The sequence below is a fragment of the Sceloporus occidentalis genome, unplaced genomic scaffold, assembly GCF_023333645.1.
Source record: "Sceloporus occidentalis isolate IW3139 unplaced genomic scaffold, rSceOcc1.0.p SCAF_9, whole genome shotgun sequence".
Taxonomy (NCBI): Eukaryota; Metazoa; Chordata; class Lepidosauria; order Squamata; family Phrynosomatidae; genus Sceloporus; species Sceloporus occidentalis.
The window spans coordinates 2587837-2605981 of record NW_028316989.1 but is presented as its reverse complement, the minus strand read 5'-3'; the positions used below and the strand labels follow the sequence as shown (position 1 = coordinate 2605981).

The window sequence follows — 18145 nt, the reverse complement described above, 5'->3', positions numbered from 1 at the left end:
ACACACACACATGTATATGCGTATATATACAAATGGATGACAATATAGTGTCATGCTGCCTTAATTTCACAATTTGTAGCAGTCGTTTCCCCAAGTTTTTTACAATAATGGTCCAAAACACATTGCAGAAATAATCCAGTTTGAGACCACTTTAACTGCCCCAGCTCAGTATTAAGAATAGGCAACAGTAATACCAGATTAAAAGACTCATGGTCTGCTGTGTTTTCATCATGACACTCCAAATGTGCAGATATCTCCCATAGATATCTCTGAGAGTAGAGCTTGGCCCTGGGCTTTTGCTCCATGCTTTGCTTTCAAAATGGATGCTCCTAGATGCATTTACACTGTAGAAACAAATGCAGTTTGACACCAATTTTAACAGACAGTGCAGCAGTTTGGTTTTGCCTGAGATTACTGGGAAGGACAGGAATCCGCTGCTTCCTCTCTTCTGAGTTTATTCAGTGCTAACTACTTTTGCATTTTTGAATTTAGTTTGCTGCAACTGAAATAAGACAAAAGGGGGAAAGTAGGAGGAGAAGAAAGAAACCGGAGTATTTTAAAAGCAACGGAAAAGTTGTGGCAAGAGAGAGGATGCCAAAATTGGGGCAGTTGGAAGATATGCTACTTTCTCCCTCCCTCCCTCTCTCTCTCTCTCTATATATATATATATACAGCTCTTAATATACAGAATACAGTATATCCTGCCCAACTGTTTACTAAGAAAGGGACCAGCTCCTACGGGATTCTGGGATTTGTTGTTTTGCAAGCTTTCTCTGCCAAAGAGTGTGGGTTCCTCCGCAAACTAAAAATCCCAGGATCCTGTAGGATGGAGCCATGGCAGATAAAGTGGCATCAAACTGCATTATTTCCACAGTGTAGATGCAACCTAAAGAAACAAATAACCGAACCCACATTGCACAGTTCTATCCGTTTTATACCACTTTAAATCTCACGACTCTGTAGTCCAAAATCCAGGGATTTGTAGTTGGAGGTGGGACTCGGCGTGTCTCGGAGGGAGTGCCAATGATGCCTTCATCTGTATTTCCATCTTCCATGGAAATGTCATCCTTAGATAACATGTGGCATGACAGATTAAAAAGGTCTTGATGTCATCCATTGGCTTCAAGGAACAGCGTCTTCTGGAAACATTACCAACAAGATTAGATTATGTGGCTCTCAGATATTTTGTCTAGATGGGGAAGAAAACAAAATTAAGTCCTGGAAACTGTATTTTGTCATGATGAAACTCATTGCTAGAAAGTGACTAATGTGCATTTGCAAAAAGGATTACTCTCTCTTGTTTTATGGAAATATTACTGCAGAAGTGCAGCCAGAAAATGCAGTAATGATGATCATGAAATGCTGAGAAAACACACCCAGGAGAGTAAATGCAAAAATACCCTAAATATTAAACAGCTCAATGTGTTTAAAGTTAGGCAATTGTTGTAAATTTACAGCCCTATATAAATAAAGCATTGTTATTATTATTATTATTATTAAGCGATTACAGTAGAATTCAAAGATATAGCCATGTTAATCTGTAAAATCTCTTGGCATACCGGCTAGGCGATTGCATTATGAATAAAAGACTATAATCCAAAGTAAAATATAATCTTTTAAAACACACACACAAATATCTACTATAACTGAGAACGCAGTTAACAAATATGTTAACCGTTCTATACTACTTAATGCTATTTTTCCCCTGATATCACATGCTATTGTATGTATATATATATGTACTGTTATGCTTAGGTTGGAGATTTGGGCTGCGAATGGTGACGAAACTATCTGGTACTTGAGATTTTATTTTGCTGTTTTATATGCTAATAAAAATAATATGTTTTAAAAAGGACTCGCGCAAGGAAATATTCTCCAGTGTCTCTTTGTATTATTGAATGAAATCCCAAAATGTGAATAACTGGGCTGAATAGGCTGTATCCTGTATATAAAGAGCTGTATATAAAGAGAGAGGTTAGCATATCTTCCAACTACCCCAATTTGGCATATTATTATTCTTAATAATAATAATAATAATGGTCAATCCTGCTTCAGCCATTTTTATTTGCATTTCTAAAAAGGTTTTACATTTTTAATCTAACGGAAAGAGTCTGTTTTAACTCTTCACTGTTTTCTAAAGCATTATTAAAAGTAAGAGGAAATGGAAATATCTCTCTCTTTCTCTGTTTGCGGCTGTCCCTTTATGTCAGCAACATTTTGGGTTTTTCCTACACAATTTCCCCTTTGCAAAAAGACTGTCCAGTTACAATTCTGGTGGACTCCAGAAGTTACATTACTCTCCATTGGATTTTCCATAGCTGGGTTCTGCAACACTGTCTGTTTCCCCAAAGCATTGCTTTATGACTCTTAAATGGCGATGTTGTGATAAGGCCTAGAAGTGACGCGGGTAACAAACTTTGGAGAGGCGCACATGAAAGGAAAACTCTATTGGCTTTGGAGGTCCTCCAAGGTTTCTTCCTGGCCAAAGCCAAATGGCTGGCATTCTCATCTCTGGACATTACAGCTTTTTCCTGATGACAAGGGTTTCTCTTTCCCTGGCTTCCTTGGATGAGCAACTGATCGGCTTTTGGGAGGTTTATTTTTGCATGAAAATTGCTGTTCAGATAATAACAAAAAAGATCTAGAATGAATCAGGTTTCCTGTCATTCCGGTGAGGCGATGGCTAGGGCAATGAGGAGGAGAGACTTGGGTTTCCATGGCTGAGGATTCGAACCCTGGTTTCCCAGAGTCCAATACCTGCCTCGATCCACAGGGAGAGGTGGGCTAATAATAATAATAATAATAATAATAATAATAAATACTCAAACCAATACATCAAGCTGGCCCCAGTATTGTGAACCTAGTGTCTTCTTGGCAAGATTTCTTCAGAGGAAGTTTGCCATTGCCTCTCTCTAAGTCCCAGGAATGGTTTGATGCTGGAGCATTCCTGGATCTTCATGGGATAAGTCCTGGATGAATGTGACATTGTCTGAAAATTTTCTGCACGATCGCGCATTTATGTCAGGATTATGCCTTTTACTCCCAGCTTTTTCGCCTTCTCTGATCATCTCCATTATTTAATAAGTCTGAGAGGGTGCATTTGGACAAGGTTCACCATTGGCTTTCCGTACCTGAACAGAGGGATTTGGAGCCCGATCTTCTGAAATACGAGTCCAATACTCAACCCACTGCACTATCCTGGCACCTGTATTTACAAATACGTATATCTTCTGGGTGATGCCAGGTGAACTGGATCTTGACTAGCTCTTGACTTCAGCTTCTTCTGGTATATTTTTGAAGGGGTCTTGGGATACTCTCCATTCGGGGCTACAGCTGAGCTCTTCATTGTTGTTGGCTCACACTGCAATAGAGATGGTTCCCACAATAAAGCGATTGCCTAATTGTTCAACACTGAAGAGAATGAACAAAAATCACAGCTGGAAACAAGGTGGGAGCCTTCCTGCTCTTGTGAAAGCAAAGACTGCTCTGGAGCGATAAGACCGCAGACACTTGTGCTTTCCCACTGACTGCTGCTTGTTCAAGCCATCAAAGAGAAAAACCTTCTCATGGTTAATGCAAGCCTTTTGACACAATATAGGTCCGCAAGGACCAAACAACATGCGTCGCAAGTGTTGTGTAGTCAGGTCTCCCGACATTTTGTTCTTATCTGAAAGCAGGTAGATGGGACTCCAACTGTGATTGGAAAAGGGCAACTAGGGGAGAGAACTTGATGTCTTGATCCATTTTTCCAACCTAAGTTGGCCTCTAAGCTGTTATTACACACTCAGTGGAAATATTTAATTTATATCCTGCCTTTCTCCCAATATGGGTCTCAAGGCAACTTAGGATATGTCAAAACAAACTACATTAATCCCTTGGGATCTGCTGGGGTTTGGTTCCAGGACCTCTCCAATGGATACCAGAATCCATGGATACTCAAGTCCCTTTAGATACAGATCCAACCATCCATGGCTTGGACATATTCACACACAATAAATTCCAAAAAGCATACCTTGATTTTGCCATAAGGGACACCAGTTTATTATCCCACTGCCTATAATGGGACTTAGCATCCACGGATTTTGGTATCTACAGTGGATCCTGAAAACAAACCCTATCAGGTATCAAGGGTTCACTGTATAGACAGCCAGCCCTCCACATTTGCGGCTTTGACTTCTGTGGATCACGTATTTGATTAATATGTTCTTGCTAGGAATCTCTAGGTCCTCCAGCATGACTCTGTGGTCAACTGCCACCAAAAGTCACACTGAAGGGCCTTGAGATTCCTAGAGAGAACACTTGCCTAGGCATTTGTAGGTCCTCCAGTGCAATTCTATGGTCAGCTTCTGGCAGATGCTGACCACAGAGTTGCCCTGGAAGACCTAGAGTTTTCTAGAGTCTCTCAAGTAATAAATAATTAAATAAATAATGTTGTATTATTTGTAGTTTTTCCACTTTCATGGGGGTTCTGTGTCCCTAACCCCAGCGAGCGTGAAGAGTCCATTGTAGTCTGGTCTGTAGATTCATCCACCAGCAATTCAGAAATTCTTATCCATGTCGTGTGTTATAGTCCTAAACTATTCTAGTTTTATGATGAGCTCAGACAAAGCATTGTGATTTCACCTAGAGGAAGATAAAACCTTGTACAGGCAAGTGACATTCCTACAGCAGAACATTTGGAGACAGGGGCCATGAGTTGCCATGCGTTGTCGAAGTATCACAAAGTCAGTGCAATCATTTGAACTGGGTTAGGAGGGAAGGAACTAGGGATGGCGGCGGAGTTTCCTGAGGGCACAGCTGTTGGCGTAACCTTTGTGCCATCTCAGCGAACGCAGCTCTGGACATCCTAAAATACTGATGCAATTGGATGGGTCATCTTTCTTATCGGCAGGCTTCTTGTCCCACCCTGCTTGCAGATGGCCTTCCGCCCCAATTAAGTTACTACTCACCCATAACCAAAGAGACGCCCATGACGTACGGGGTTACTAACCACAGAAATATGCCACTCTTTTCATTCTGCATCTCACATTCCTTCCTTCTTAGGGAGGTATCGAAAATATGCTGGGTATGGTGGAAGTGATTTCCCAGGAAGACACCTTTCCCCTTCTTCGCTTCATGCTTCTGCCAGGTTTCAGAGGCATTTCAGTATCACCCTTGTGGAGATCTTGCCAACACCTGCTGGAGCCAAAGGTCATATTTTTTCTTTTCAGGTTGTCATCAACTCAGCTCTTTAGAGAAATTCCTGAGATTCCTGGGGGAGAGAGGTGGAAGTCAAGCCGTGTTCGTTGACCTGCCTGGACATGCCTATTGGATGATGTAACAGAGGCATCTGTGGTTTTGTAACCCCTTCCCAAGAATGTAGATATGCTAGGAAGATGGACAGAGAACAAGACCAAAAGGATACCAAAGGGATAGCAGCCCATCCATTTGGGAGAAGGGCTACAGTGGGGCTCAGGGACCTTCTCCCAGGATGACCATGAAGGACCACATTATTTCAGGGGTAACTGGATGAAAGGCTGTATGCCACGAGCGGAGGATCTGGAGCCAAAAGTGGAATGGATGGGAGCCATCTCACACTTTCATCCATCCATCCATCCATCCATCCATCCATCCACACATATATGCATGCATGCATACATACACAGAATCATAGAATTCTACAGTGCTATATAAATCTACAGCACTATATAAATAAAGCATAATAACAACAACAACAACAACAACAACAATAATAATAATAATTGGAAGAGACCCCAAGGGCTTGTTTTCTGCTGCTCCAGAGGCTAGGACCCAGAACAATGGATGCAAGCTACAGGAAAAGAGATTCCACCTCAGCATTAGGAGGAACTTCCTGACAGTAAAGGCTGTTTGACAGTGGAACATACCCTTTTGGAGATTTTGGTGGGGTCTCCTTCCTTGGAGGTCTTTAAGCAGAGGCTGGATGGCCATTGTCAGGTATGCTTTGAGAGTTCCTGCATGGCAGAATGGGGTTGGACAAGATGGCCTTTGTGTTCTCTTCCAGCTCTATGATTCTGTTTATTGGGTTTATAAGGGAGCATCACAAATCCCTTTAGGAATAACTGATGTGCGGAGCTGTGTGATTGTAGTTAACTACTGTCAAGTCGGCTTCAACTTATAGCAAACCTATGAATGAGAGACTTCCAAGGCACCTTGTCATCGACTGCCCTGCTCAAGTCTTGCAAACTGAGGGCAGCCATGGCTTCCTTGATGTAATTGATCCATCTGGAATGAGGTCTTCTTCTTTTCCTACTGCCTTCTTCTTTTCATCAAGCATTATTGTCTTTTCTAGGAAGCCCTTTCTTCTCATGATCTGTCCAAAGTATGACCATCTCAGCTTAGTCATCTTGGCTTCTAGGGAGAGCTCAGGCTTGGTTTGCTCTAGGACCCACTGGCTTGTCTTTCCTAAAGAAAAAGATAGGAAAATAAATTCTTCAAAGACATTTCTGAGAAAGAAATTCTGAAGAAAATAGGGAATGCACATGGCCAACTTATTATGTCTCCCAAGAGTTAGAGGCTGGATTTCCAGGGAAGTTTAATAGCCCATGAGTCACATGCCATCTCTGGCAAACATTGCCAAATATGATTTAATTAAGTTATTATTATTGCAAGATCCGTGCCCCAGTATCTAGAAAAGAGACAATAGACCTACAGCATGGAATGGCATATAAAGCCATGCGACGGTTGATTTATTAGGCTTTGGAAATGGCAAAACTCACTGACGGTTGCTCTGGGTTTCAGTAGCCTTCTTGAGTCTAATTCCTGGGGAAAAGTGATTTATAGGTTTTGTAGGCAATGCCAATGCAACAACCAGACTCTTTGTCTGCCTAGCACATTATTAGGGCATGGAAAGGGATATTTTACCAAGTGTGAAGGAGTGGGTGAGGCTGAAGAAAGCTGTGATTCCCCCTCTGGACATCTGTTTGGTTTTACATTGGAAAATCCAGAACACAGGATAGCCATGCGAAGGCATCTGCTTTCCAGAGGATGTTTTATGCATCTGTGTAGTGAATTTGGAAACGTTGAGACGTCCAGCTGTGTTTAATCCATTACAGCAAAAAACACCCAAAGGCTCAATGTTTTGAAGTCAGAATGGGCAACAGGCAGCGCAAAGGCAGCCTCTGGTCCATTTTGGCATCCTATACCTGGCCAATGATGGATCTTTGGTTCTTCGGTCTCGTTTTCGGTTCTGTAAAGATGGAAGGAAGAATAGGAGAAAGGAAGAGGAGGAGAAGGAGAAGAAATATTATTTTTTGGTCTCAAGCCAAAGGATTTTAAAACAAATCCCAAACAGCCAGTCTACGCATCTATAAAATGGAGAGAGAAGATGCTGCCCTCGCATGGCTAGATCATGCCATGGTTATCATGCGATTCATTGAGAAGCATTGAGAACAACAATAAAATATAAACAAATAAATAATAAAATCTAAATAAATAATATAATATAAATACTATAATATAATATAAATTTAATAAATTATAAATATAATAAATATTAATATTAATATTATAATATAAATATAATAAATTATAAATATAATAAATATTAATACTATAATATAAATATAATAGATACAAATATAATAAATATTAATGTAAATACTATAATATAAATATAATAAATATTAATACTATAATATAAATATAATAAATGTAACACAATATAATATATTAAATATTAATAAGATAATAGAAATATTAATATGATAATAGAAATATAATATATAAATATTAATATTAATAATCTAAATATAATATATATATATATATATATATATATATGATATAAATATAACAAATAGAAATATAATATAATATAAATAATAATGCTCTAATATAAATAAATAATATATAAATAATAAAATATAAACCTCAAAAGGGCTGGTCTCGACTTGTGAAAAACGTGTATGCTTTTAATGACACCTGGATGTATACATTTTAATATCTATATCTATATCTATATATAGATATAGATATAGATATAGTAGAATAATAGATAGATAGATGATAGATAGATAGATAGATAGATAGATAGATTACCCATATATAATAATTTTTGTATAGTTTTAAGCGAAAATAAACGTCTCAGGAGGACGAACAACCACTTTAAAAAGAAACCAGTTTTAATCCTTTTTGTAATTCCGACCATTTATTGTCTGTGATGAAGAGGCTCCTCCTTTAAGGGCCTCCTCCGCCATTTCCCTCCCTCAGGCCCTCCTTCTTCTCTCTCGAAACACGGAAGTAGCCTGGCCTATAACCCTGAGGAGAAAGAAACTACCATTTATAAGTATTACTCCTACTAGTAGTAACAGTGGCAGTAGCTGGCGTTCTCCTGAGGAGAAGCGCGGGAGGGACGGCGGTGGCCGCGGCCTAGTTCCCTCCGCGAAGCCGGGGCCTGGCGTAGTCAGGGATGCCGCCTCCGCCTCCTCCTCCGCCAGCGCCGGCGCCACTCCAGTCCCAGGGCTGCTGCGGGCCTTGGGAGATGAAGGAGCGCCTCGGGACCGGGGGCTTCGGCAATGTCATCCGCTGGCAGCACCGGGTGAGAAGAGGAGGAGGAGGCCCCGCCGCGTTTGGATTTGCATTTTTATGTTTATTCCTTTTATTTATTTATTTTGCCCTCATTTTACTCGTAAATCATAAATCCCCATAGAGCACTGAAAGCAAGGCTGATAGTTGTGAGTGAGATAAGTTTTGTAGTTTAGTTTCAGGCTCTTCCTCTGGCCTTCCATAAACTTTCAGGGGCCACTAGTCTCCACTTCATTAAAAATGCATCAAATATAATAATAATAATGATAGCAACAACAACAATAGTAATAATATATTTATTTCCCACTCCTCCGAACGATCGAAGCGGCTTACGTTAAAACGAATCAATAAAATACAATGTCAGTACAATACAATATAATTACATTATAACCCTGTCCTTCCATAACTCTCCTATCAGTAATAATATACAATTAAATTATCGATTATTAAAACAACCATTAATAATTAAATAATTAATAATTAACATCTGGATATGTGTGTGTATTTTATATATATATGTGTGTGTGTGTGTGTGTATAATATGTTTGTGTGTATATATATATATATATATATAATATTATGTCATAATATATTTTATATTAACAATTGTTAACAATTATCCTTTTTTTTGGAGGGGGGATTTTTATTCTACAAAATAATAATAATAAATACAACAAAGGATGTCTTTAAACCCGCCAAAACGTTACTATTATAAAATAAAATTGAAGAAGCATCATATGTATATATATATATATATATATATATAGAGAGAGAGAGAGAGAGAGAGAGTCCTAAACAGTTTAAGTCATTTGAAATGGATCGGACCGTAGCGACCGCTGGCAAATTGGAGGGTGGACAAATGATTGAATTTGTATTCACCAAAACAATAAAAGGAAGCCATTTATTTTTCATGGAAGGGTTCTTGGTTTTTATTGTTTGAATAGTTTAGGTTTCATTTTGCCTAATAGCTTCTCCGTTCGCCGTTGGTCCCAGACTCTTTTGCACCAGTTATTTAGGGACACAAGCCCTGTCTTTCCAGGATTTGGTCGCTTGCAAGTCTAGCTGCCGTCAAAAGAAAAACAATCAGCGTTCTGCGTCTTAAAATTTTATTGCCCTTGGTGTAACTGGAAAGTAACAAAAGAGCTGGGCAGAAGTTGATTATTACGATTATTATTGTAACTGGAACAATCTGATCAAGCACTTTATGCCCAAAGTAATTAATTTGGGGGCAGTCGATCCTCATACGGATATTTGTCCCTGGAACTGGGCATCCTCTCCAGCATAAAGGTGACATGGACTTTATCATCCGTGATCGTCTAATAGGGTTCATGTACCATTTGTGGACCAGCTTTAAAATGTCTGGTCAGGGTTGATCTTGATTTCAGCAAGGGAGATGGCCAGATAGAAGCCCAAATATGATCCTTCGTTACATCAGACTCTGATACAATGGACACAAGAAGCAATAAGGCCAGAAAAGTAGGGTTGATCTCAAACACGGCTTTCCCTTTGCCAGCATGGTTTTCTTCTTAAAGCCCTGTAAGAACCGCAAAATCTGTGGCTACACTTAAGGCACTTGTCAAGTTATGTGCAGAGTTTGAGAACCAATGTTCATATTGCCGGAATCTCTTTTTCAAACAGGAAACCGGGGAGCAGATTGCTATCAAACAATGCCGTCAGGAGCTCAGCCCACGCAACAGAGAAAGATGGTGTTTGGAAATACAGATCATGAAACGGTGAGCAAGACTGGGAAACCTGGGGCTTTTGAAAGTGGCCTTTGGTGTTGAGCAAACGCATTTACAGTAAGGATTTTGACTTGGGTATCCAGGTTATACAGATAGCTATCTCAGGTCCAAGGTAATATTGGTGACACTGCTCCGAAGCCTTTTAAACATGGCCATTGCCTGCAGCTAGTTAAGAAGCGGCTTGTCTGTATACTAAAATATCTTACTTTGATACCTCTTAGCTGTTACAGCCATGAATAGCTGAACCATTCACCCAAGCTAAATAGTTACACATCTACTATGTAACAAGCCTACTAGCATTTAAATTTCCTGCAATGTGAAGAGAACACACTCCTGTTTTGCAATTCAAGATATAGCTGTGTTAGTCTGTAAAATCAGTATGTGGAAAGACCTTGTAGCACCTTACAGACTAACTAAAGAAAGAAGTTGGCAGCGTGAGGTTTTGTAGACTTCAGTCTCCTTCCTCAGATGCATTTGGATGTAGACTGAAGTCTTCGAAAGCTCATGCTGCCAACATCTTTCTTTAGTTCATCTCAAAGGTGCTACAAGGTCTCTCTGCATACCTGTTTTACAATGTTTAATGTTTCCATGACAGGGGAACTTGCATAGCAAGATGCGGTCAGCGTAGGAAGTATTCCCCCGAACCTGAAAGTGTGAAAAGCATTTCTTGAAACTAAAGTGCCTCCTGAAATCTTAACATGCTTTCTTTTCCCTGTTTCTTTTTTTCTCAGTCTAAATCATCCCAACGTAGTGGCTGCCCGGGACGTCCCAGATGGCATGCAAAGTCTGGCACAGAATGACTTGCCCCTGTTGTCCATGGAATTTTGCCAGGGAGGAGATCTCAGAAGAGTGAGTATTTGGGGTGTACTGCAAATGTTAAGGTATACTATACATCAGAGATATATACACTGGCATGGTATAGTCGTTTCAGTGTTGGAGTAGGACACTTGGTGGGCAGGGTTCAGATCCCCACCCAGCAATGAAAACCCACTGGGTCACCTTGAGCAAGTCACACTCTGTCATCCTAAGAGGAAGTGAATAGCAAACCTCCCCTGAATAATAATCTTTGCCCAGGGATACTCCAGAATACAGTCACTATAAGTCAGAGTCTTCTTGAAGGCACAGAAGAACCACAACAGCTCTATAGAAGTGGAAAGACTAAAGAATCTGATGAAGCATAATCAGATGGCTGCTGTGCATTCCTGCAGAGTCCTTAGTTCTAGTAAAGGTTTTGCCTTAAGTCCTGGCCTGAGCTTACGTGGTTTCCTCCTCTGAAATGGTGCAGTGTTCTTTATATAGTGGTTGTTAAGAAACACTCGTTGAGTTGGACCTAGACTTATCACTCTCAGACTAGAACCACTGAAATGAGTGTCTCAATTTAGTCATTTTCCAAAGACTATTTCATCTTTCGTGGATTTCAATCTAGTATTTCACATATATTGATGGAGGATAGTATTAGAGCTGCAGGTATTTAAGCACAGTTACATAGTTGTGGGGATGGCATCAGAGTTATGTGGGTGTAACCGAACTATAAGCCTTGGTAATTAAATGGAGATTCTAAGTTTGGTGTATCTGTCTAAATAACTATATGGGGGCATGAACAGTTGAGGAGAGTAGTTTCCTTCCAACTTGCTTGTAGTATCCTGGAGGTATGCAAAAACCATTGTGAGAAAAGGGATGCTGGGTTAGATGGTGGTAGAAGTGTTTTACTGTTCTGATGGAGGGAAGGGGAAGACAGAGGACATGTTTCTGATGTGTTTTGTTTCTGAATGGCTAATATGCTATTTCTTGTAAACTGTACCACTTCATAATGCAAGTGTGGTCAATGTGACTCAGTGCTGTACTACCTCAAAATCTCTCTGCCTTTGAAAAGCTGCCTTGAAAACCTATTCACCCTGATATGTGTGTTTTCTGTATTAAAGACAGAGCTTTTCTTTAAATGGAGAAGAGAGTTCAAATACAGGACTATACAATACAGTCAAATGTATAGATTGGTTCTGAATTTAGCTGAAGACTTTCTCCCCTTTGAGATTAAATTAAGATGAAGAATAAAAATTGCTAACTACGTACCAGATATAGAACACTTACAGAGAGCTGATGTTCTCTGATATCCTCTTTTGAAACCCTGCAGCACCTGAACCAGCTTGAGAACTGTTGTGGCCTGCGCGAAAGAGCCATCCTCATCCTGTTGGCAGACATTGGTAAGTGAGCTCAGGTAGCCCAGTCTTAGAGTAAGAAATCCCAGCTGGTCGATCATCAGATTACATTGGGGATCAAACCTCTGTCTCAGGGAACACATTCAGTGGGAAAGCTGTGCTGAACAAATTTATTGAAACAAGCAGGAGTGTGTAAATGCACTGTAGCACTTATGTACAGCTGCTCATTTCAATGAAAGGGTATGTCTATGAGATGGAGTAAGGTAGACATACTGTCCCCTCTTACTGGAAAAATTAACATTCTAATCCATGCAAGTGTCTTGTTTTATTCTTTGGTAAGAGGACGAGTTGCAAACTGCTGTAGACAAAAGTATCCATAGAAGAGAAGGCAAAATGTGCCCTGATATCTCAGAGGCAAGCTGTCTGTCTAATGCCCCAGCAAATGAATTTGTCCTTTGAGAGCCATAGTACTTGCACATTCTTGCTGCTGTTGACCCCACTGTTCTGTTTCTGAAGACAGACTCTGCCAAGTAACTCTGTTTGTCAGGTGACTCTTTTTAAGGTCATTTCTCCCCACTTCTGGATCTTAATGATGGAGCAACCTGAACTTTCTGCACTCCCATCTTCTCTGATATTATCAACAGAGCACACAGATTTATTTTAAATGTGTACAGGTTTTGCTAATGAATGTGCCTTTTCTCCATGTTAGCCTCTGCTCTCCGATATCTTCATGAGAATAGGATCATCCACAGAGACTTGAAACCAGAGAACATTGTCCTACAACAAGGAGAAGAGCGGGTGAGTGGACATCTTCTCCAATTGTCTTTATCAGGAATTATCACTATGAGGTGCAGGATCCTGCTGGATCTTGAACTCAGTGCAGTGGAGCTGTCAGCCAAAGTTATTAAATGCTGGCCATCCAACACCATACCTATGCATTTAGCATCTGTTTTGCCTTGTGTGTTGCCAATGTGCTATCATGTTTCTTCTCCCTTCACATGTTCCTATAAGTGTCATCTCTGTGCTTTTCTGTCAGCTAATACACAAGATCATTGACTTGGGGTATGCCAAAGAACTGGACCAAGGCAGCCTTTGTACTTCCTTTGTTGGAACACTGCAGTATCTGGTAAGGATTCTTTCAAATGGGTATAGGAAAATGTAACTGGATGGGGAAAACAGGAGAAGCACATCAGAGTAGCCATCAATAAACAGGACATTGAATTGTTGGGTACCAGAAAATCTTAAGCCAGTGTCTGGAGGAAATGTTTTGATTTTCTTACTGGGGGCTCTGGGCAGGGCATGAAAGTGATAGCCTTCCAGTATCTGGCATTTATAATATACTTTGTGTATATCTAACAGTTCCATTTAGTTCTTATAGTTAATACCCTATGAATTTGCCTACCAAACTGATTTTTTAAAAATCAGCCTAAGCTAGTATACATTGCCACATCCCCAGATGAAATGTGCTGTCTGTGAGGTAATGCATCATTTCCATTCGTAACCCTCTCACATAAAAATCTGTTTTGAAGATATGGTGGCTTCATGTGGTGAAGATGGAGGGAACATCTCAAGGAGTCTGCTTGGATTCTCCTGAGCTTTTAAAGAAGCTTGGAGCTTGACCTAAGCGCATACAGGGTTTTACCCTACCTGAGTATGAGTCCCATTGAACTGATGGTGCTTACTTCCGTCTAGATGTATGTAGCATTGCATTGTTAGTCTTTTTCTGGTTTTCAACATTTTAGGCCCCAGAGTTGCTGGAGCAACAGAAGTACACTGTGACAGTAGATTATTGGAGTTTTGGCACCTTGGCGTTTGAATGTATCACAGGCTTCCGGCCTTTTCTGCCCAACTGGCAGCCAGTGCAATGGTGAGTAAAGAGCAGAATTCAGGTGTGTCTCCTATCACTTGAATTCTGATAAGAAGTTGATTAATATTTATCTTGACAGAATGACAAAAGAAACAGCTGTTGGATACTCCATAGATTGGGGGGTGCTTTATAAGAATCTTTAGTGTGCCTGACTGTGTACTTTTAAAAACATGATGCATTAGAACATGATATTTTATGTTTCTTCATATGTGATCATCTTGCTGATTTTCCTTCTTCCCTTGGCTTCTGGCTAGTTTAAATTCTCAATTTTGTGGTTAGCATAATTTTTCATTTACACGAGGATATGGCAGCTAATTAATGTTCTTCAAAAAGATAAAACAGCACTATAGGGACAGTTGTTTGAAGCTGCAAAACTCCTCTTGGAAGTTGGTTCCAGGTTGCAGGAGCGGGTTTTCAGTCTTAGTGAACATGTGAAGCCGGTCAGCATTCTGCATACCTTTTGCTTCAAACTGGTAATACTTGTTTCCCTAGAGTTTAATTTTTAACCAAAGATTGTTATGTCTAACTATGGTGGCATTCAGGCATAATGCTAAACCATAGTTTAGTATTATGAGAATCACCATAAGATTTGTGTGGTCCCTACTCCTTTATGCTGTGGATACCTACGAGGAGGGGATTGAACGTTTCTGATTCTGTTTTAGGTTTGTTGCACTTTATCATGTTGTTCAAATCCTAAGCTATGGCTAACTCTAACAATATTTTAAAGGGGGTTTCCACTATCTGGAAAGTTAGGGAAATGGTAGATTGCCAGGAGAATTCAGTGATACTGTAATTTAAAATAGACATATGCAGTAGGCTTTTTGAGATAAAGCTTGGTGTTGAGAAGTAGCAGAATACAAGTGACAAAAGAGGCTGACGTCTCTGAACCCTGTCTTGATTCTCTTTGTTAGGCATGCAAAAGTTCGGCAGAAGAGTGAGCTGGATATTGTCGTCTATGATGACTTGAATGGAGAGGTGAAATTTTCTAGCAAATTGCCACACCCCAATAATTTGAACAGGTGAGCAACATACATCAGGAAAGATCTGTTTGCTTGTTTTTGTCTCTGGGGTTCAGGGACAGCTGGATTTGAAATTTGACTGCGCATGACTCCCAGATATGCAGTTCTGAGAAAAGGGTTTTAGAGAAGATGTTCGATCCTCTCTCTCTTTCACACATACAGTATTTTGTTCCTTTCATGCTTGTGTTCACAGTGTTTTGGCTGATAGGCTGGAGAAATGGCTGCAGCTTATGCTCAAATGGCATCCGCGGCAAAGAGGCACTGACCCCAACTATGGTGCCAATGGCTGTTTCAAGGCTTTGGATGATATCTTGAATTTAAAGGTATATTCTGTTAAGAAGAAAGAAACACAAAAGTTCTGCATATGGTAACATGTGAGATGTATACTTTGGCCAGATTAGTAACCTAGATGGTTTAATTTAAAACCTTTATACCAACAATAGGTCGCTTGTTCTGCAAAAGAAGCTGGTGCCTATTAACTTCATTTCTTTCTGCTTTATTTTTTTTTCTTGCCAGCTTGTTCATATCCTGAACATGGTAACAGGCATTGTGCATGTGTACCCTCTGGCAGAGGAAGAGACCTTGCAGAGCATAAAAGCCAAGATCGAGGCAGATACTGGCATCCCAGAGCAGGACCAGGAGCTGCTGCAGGAAGGCGGATTAGCACTGTTTCCTGAGAAACCAGACATTCAGTATCAAGCTGACATAAAAGTGAGTCCAGTAACATTTTTCACCCAGTGGTACTAAGTCAGCTCTTGTTGTTATTTAAATACTTTCTCTTAATATGGTGGTCATTAGCTGCCCTGGAGTTGACCTGGACTCATGGCAACTCTGTGGATGAGACAGCCCCAAGCCCCCCTGTCCTCCACTGCTTTGCTTAGGTCTTGTAAATTCAGGCCTGTGACCTCCATGATTGAATCTAGCCATCTGGCATGCAGCCTTCCTCCCTTTCTGCTGCCTTCTACCTTTCCTAGCATTAGTGTCTTTTCCAGCGATTCATGTCTTCTCATGATGTGGCCACACACTACCTTTTCTTGCAGTTGAACGATGCCACAGCTGCAGACACAGGCCTCTTTTTCCTATTTGACAACCGGAAAGTCACCTACGAGTCTCAGATTTCCCCACGGCCTCATCCTGAAAGCATCAACTGCATCCGTAAGAACCTTCTCTGTGTTTAATGTTGATGGGCTGGGAAAGGACAGTGGACTTTAGGCAGGAGAAACTGCAGTACGAGGAGTGTTTGCTGCTGAAACTGTAATTTTCTTTCTGGGTTTTAAGGTATTTCCAGTTATTTTCAAGACAGACTGTAGATAAGACAACTTCTGTTCTTCATGCAAGTGGGAGGTGGAATAGAGAGTAGTTTGGGACTGCTGGCTGCAGAGATATTTAGGACTGAAGATTTGAGTTGACCCCAGAAGATTTTGTGTAATATGTAACTAGGAAGGATCCAGCAGAGCCTACTATAAGATAATTCTAATTCTGGCGGCATTTGACATATTAGGCTTTAGAAGCTTTGGCTGGGACTGGACTTCTCTAGTTCTGTCCATCTCCTTTGTTGTTCTCAGTGATAGCATTTCTCCTCTTTCTTCTGCAGTTCAGGATCCCAAAAAACCCCTTGCCTTTTCCCAGCTGCGCAAAGTGTGGGGTCAGGTCTGGCACTCAATCCGAGCTCTCAATGAGGACTTTAACCAGCTTCAAAATGGTCAGCGAGCAGCCATGTATGTGGTATGATGGTTTTACTTGTGGAGGGGAGTCAGATGTTATGTCTGTCTGCCTATGTGTATCATGTACATCAGCTTTGCATCACCACCAGTCCCCAAACTCCATATCCACACCCAGTTAGGGTATCATTCTGCATCATTAAAAATATAACCAGACTTGCATTATATATATCGTCGACATTAGGAGAGCCCCAAACGTCACCTGCTGAGTTGTATTCTGAAATTTCAGAACAGCCACCTATATTGTTTGTGCTCATGCTTGTACTCATTGAAGCTAGACATGCAGGTGTTGGATTATGGATCTGTGCAGGCAGAGTGTTACCTCTCCGCCTGCTTTTATAGCCCTGGGCCATAGTGCATTGGCTTTCTGCAGTAGGGGTGACTTTCTCCCTCCTTGGCTCAATAGGAGGAACCTTCTGCGGCATAACAGCACCCTTTCCAAGATGAAGAACACCATGGCCTCCCTGTCCCAGCAGCTGAAGGCAAAGCTGGACTTCTTCAAAGCCAGCATCCAGATTGACTTGGAGAAGTACAACGAGCAAATCGAAATTGGAATCAGTGAGTGTTCCTCTTCTGAGTGGGATGCGAGTGGTTGCTACTGGGAGAACCTCATGTTTTCTTCCCTGGTGTTTGCTTTTGTACACTGCAGGCAGTGGGCTTGACAATAATAATAATAATAATAATAATAATAATAATAATAATAATAATAATTGTTTGTATCACACCTCTCCCTGCATTGATCATATGGGGCTGACAGGAAAGGATTCCTCATTTGAATATTTTGCTTTTAGCACCTGTCAGGAAAAAGGAAGACAAAGTTCTCTTCCATGACCTGCTCATTTTTTCTCTGCCACTGTGAAAGGCGTAAGGGAAGATTCAAACCTGCAACATTTTTTGAATTGTGTTTATTGACTTGCTGTAGTTAAATAAATCTATTTTTATCCTGGATCACTGGATGCCTGGCCCTGTGTCCCAGCCTACCCTCACCGTGGGCTTAGATTTGAAATCCAGTCGCATCACTTCCTATCTTTCATAGCCTTTTCTTTCTCTCTGGTGGTTCATGCACAGCAAAACAAAGAAAATTTCTTAACTTCTG

At 40.6% G+C, this 18145-nt stretch overlaps 1 protein-coding gene and 1 long non-coding RNA gene across 4 annotated transcripts in view; one reads left to right on the top strand and one right to left on the bottom strand.

The window, feature by feature from the left end:
* Window positions 1–709: 709 nt before the first annotated feature.
* On the bottom strand, window positions 710–7004 carry LOC149306730 (uncharacterized). Of its 2 annotated transcripts, XR_016282297.1 has the most exons (4): window positions 6883–7004; window positions 5886–6423; window positions 4991–5251; window positions 710–1189 (listed from the first exon to the last, which is right to left on the bottom strand). It is a non-coding gene; the product is annotated as an uncharacterized LOC149306730 (long non-coding RNA). The 2 variants fall into 2 exon arrangements; XR_016282296.1 differs by lacking the exon at window positions 710–1189 and having other exon boundaries at window positions 4379–5251.
* Window positions 7005–8116: 1112 nt separating this feature from the next.
* The window catches only part of LOC149306729 (inhibitor of nuclear factor kappa-B kinase subunit beta-like), a 15974-nt gene continuing 5945 nt past the window's right edge, over window positions 8117–18145 (top strand). Inside the window, exons 1-13 of one of the 2 annotated variants that reach the window (XM_089537805.1) lie at window positions 8117–8557; window positions 10183–10277; window positions 11018–11135; window positions 12418–12487; window positions 13152–13240; window positions 13479–13568; window positions 14185–14309; window positions 15221–15328; window positions 15522–15651; window positions 15845–16039; window positions 16369–16483; window positions 16923–17046; window positions 17456–17607. In XM_089537805.1, the coding sequence (XP_089393931.1) occupies window positions 8429–8557; window positions 10183–10277; window positions 11018–11135; window positions 12418–12487; window positions 13152–13240; window positions 13479–13568; window positions 14185–14309; window positions 15221–15328; window positions 15522–15651; window positions 15845–16039; window positions 16369–16483; window positions 16923–17046; window positions 17456–17607 (1540 nt within the window). In that variant the 5' untranslated portion in view covers window positions 8117–8428. Of the gene's footprint in view, window positions 8558–8665; window positions 8694–10182; window positions 10278–11017; window positions 11136–12417; window positions 12488–13151; window positions 13241–13478; window positions 13569–14184; window positions 14310–15220; window positions 15329–15521; window positions 15652–15844; window positions 16040–16368; window positions 16484–16922; window positions 17047–17455; window positions 17608–18145 lie in introns of those variants that run through there. The other variant, XM_089537806.1, reaches the window with a different exon arrangement.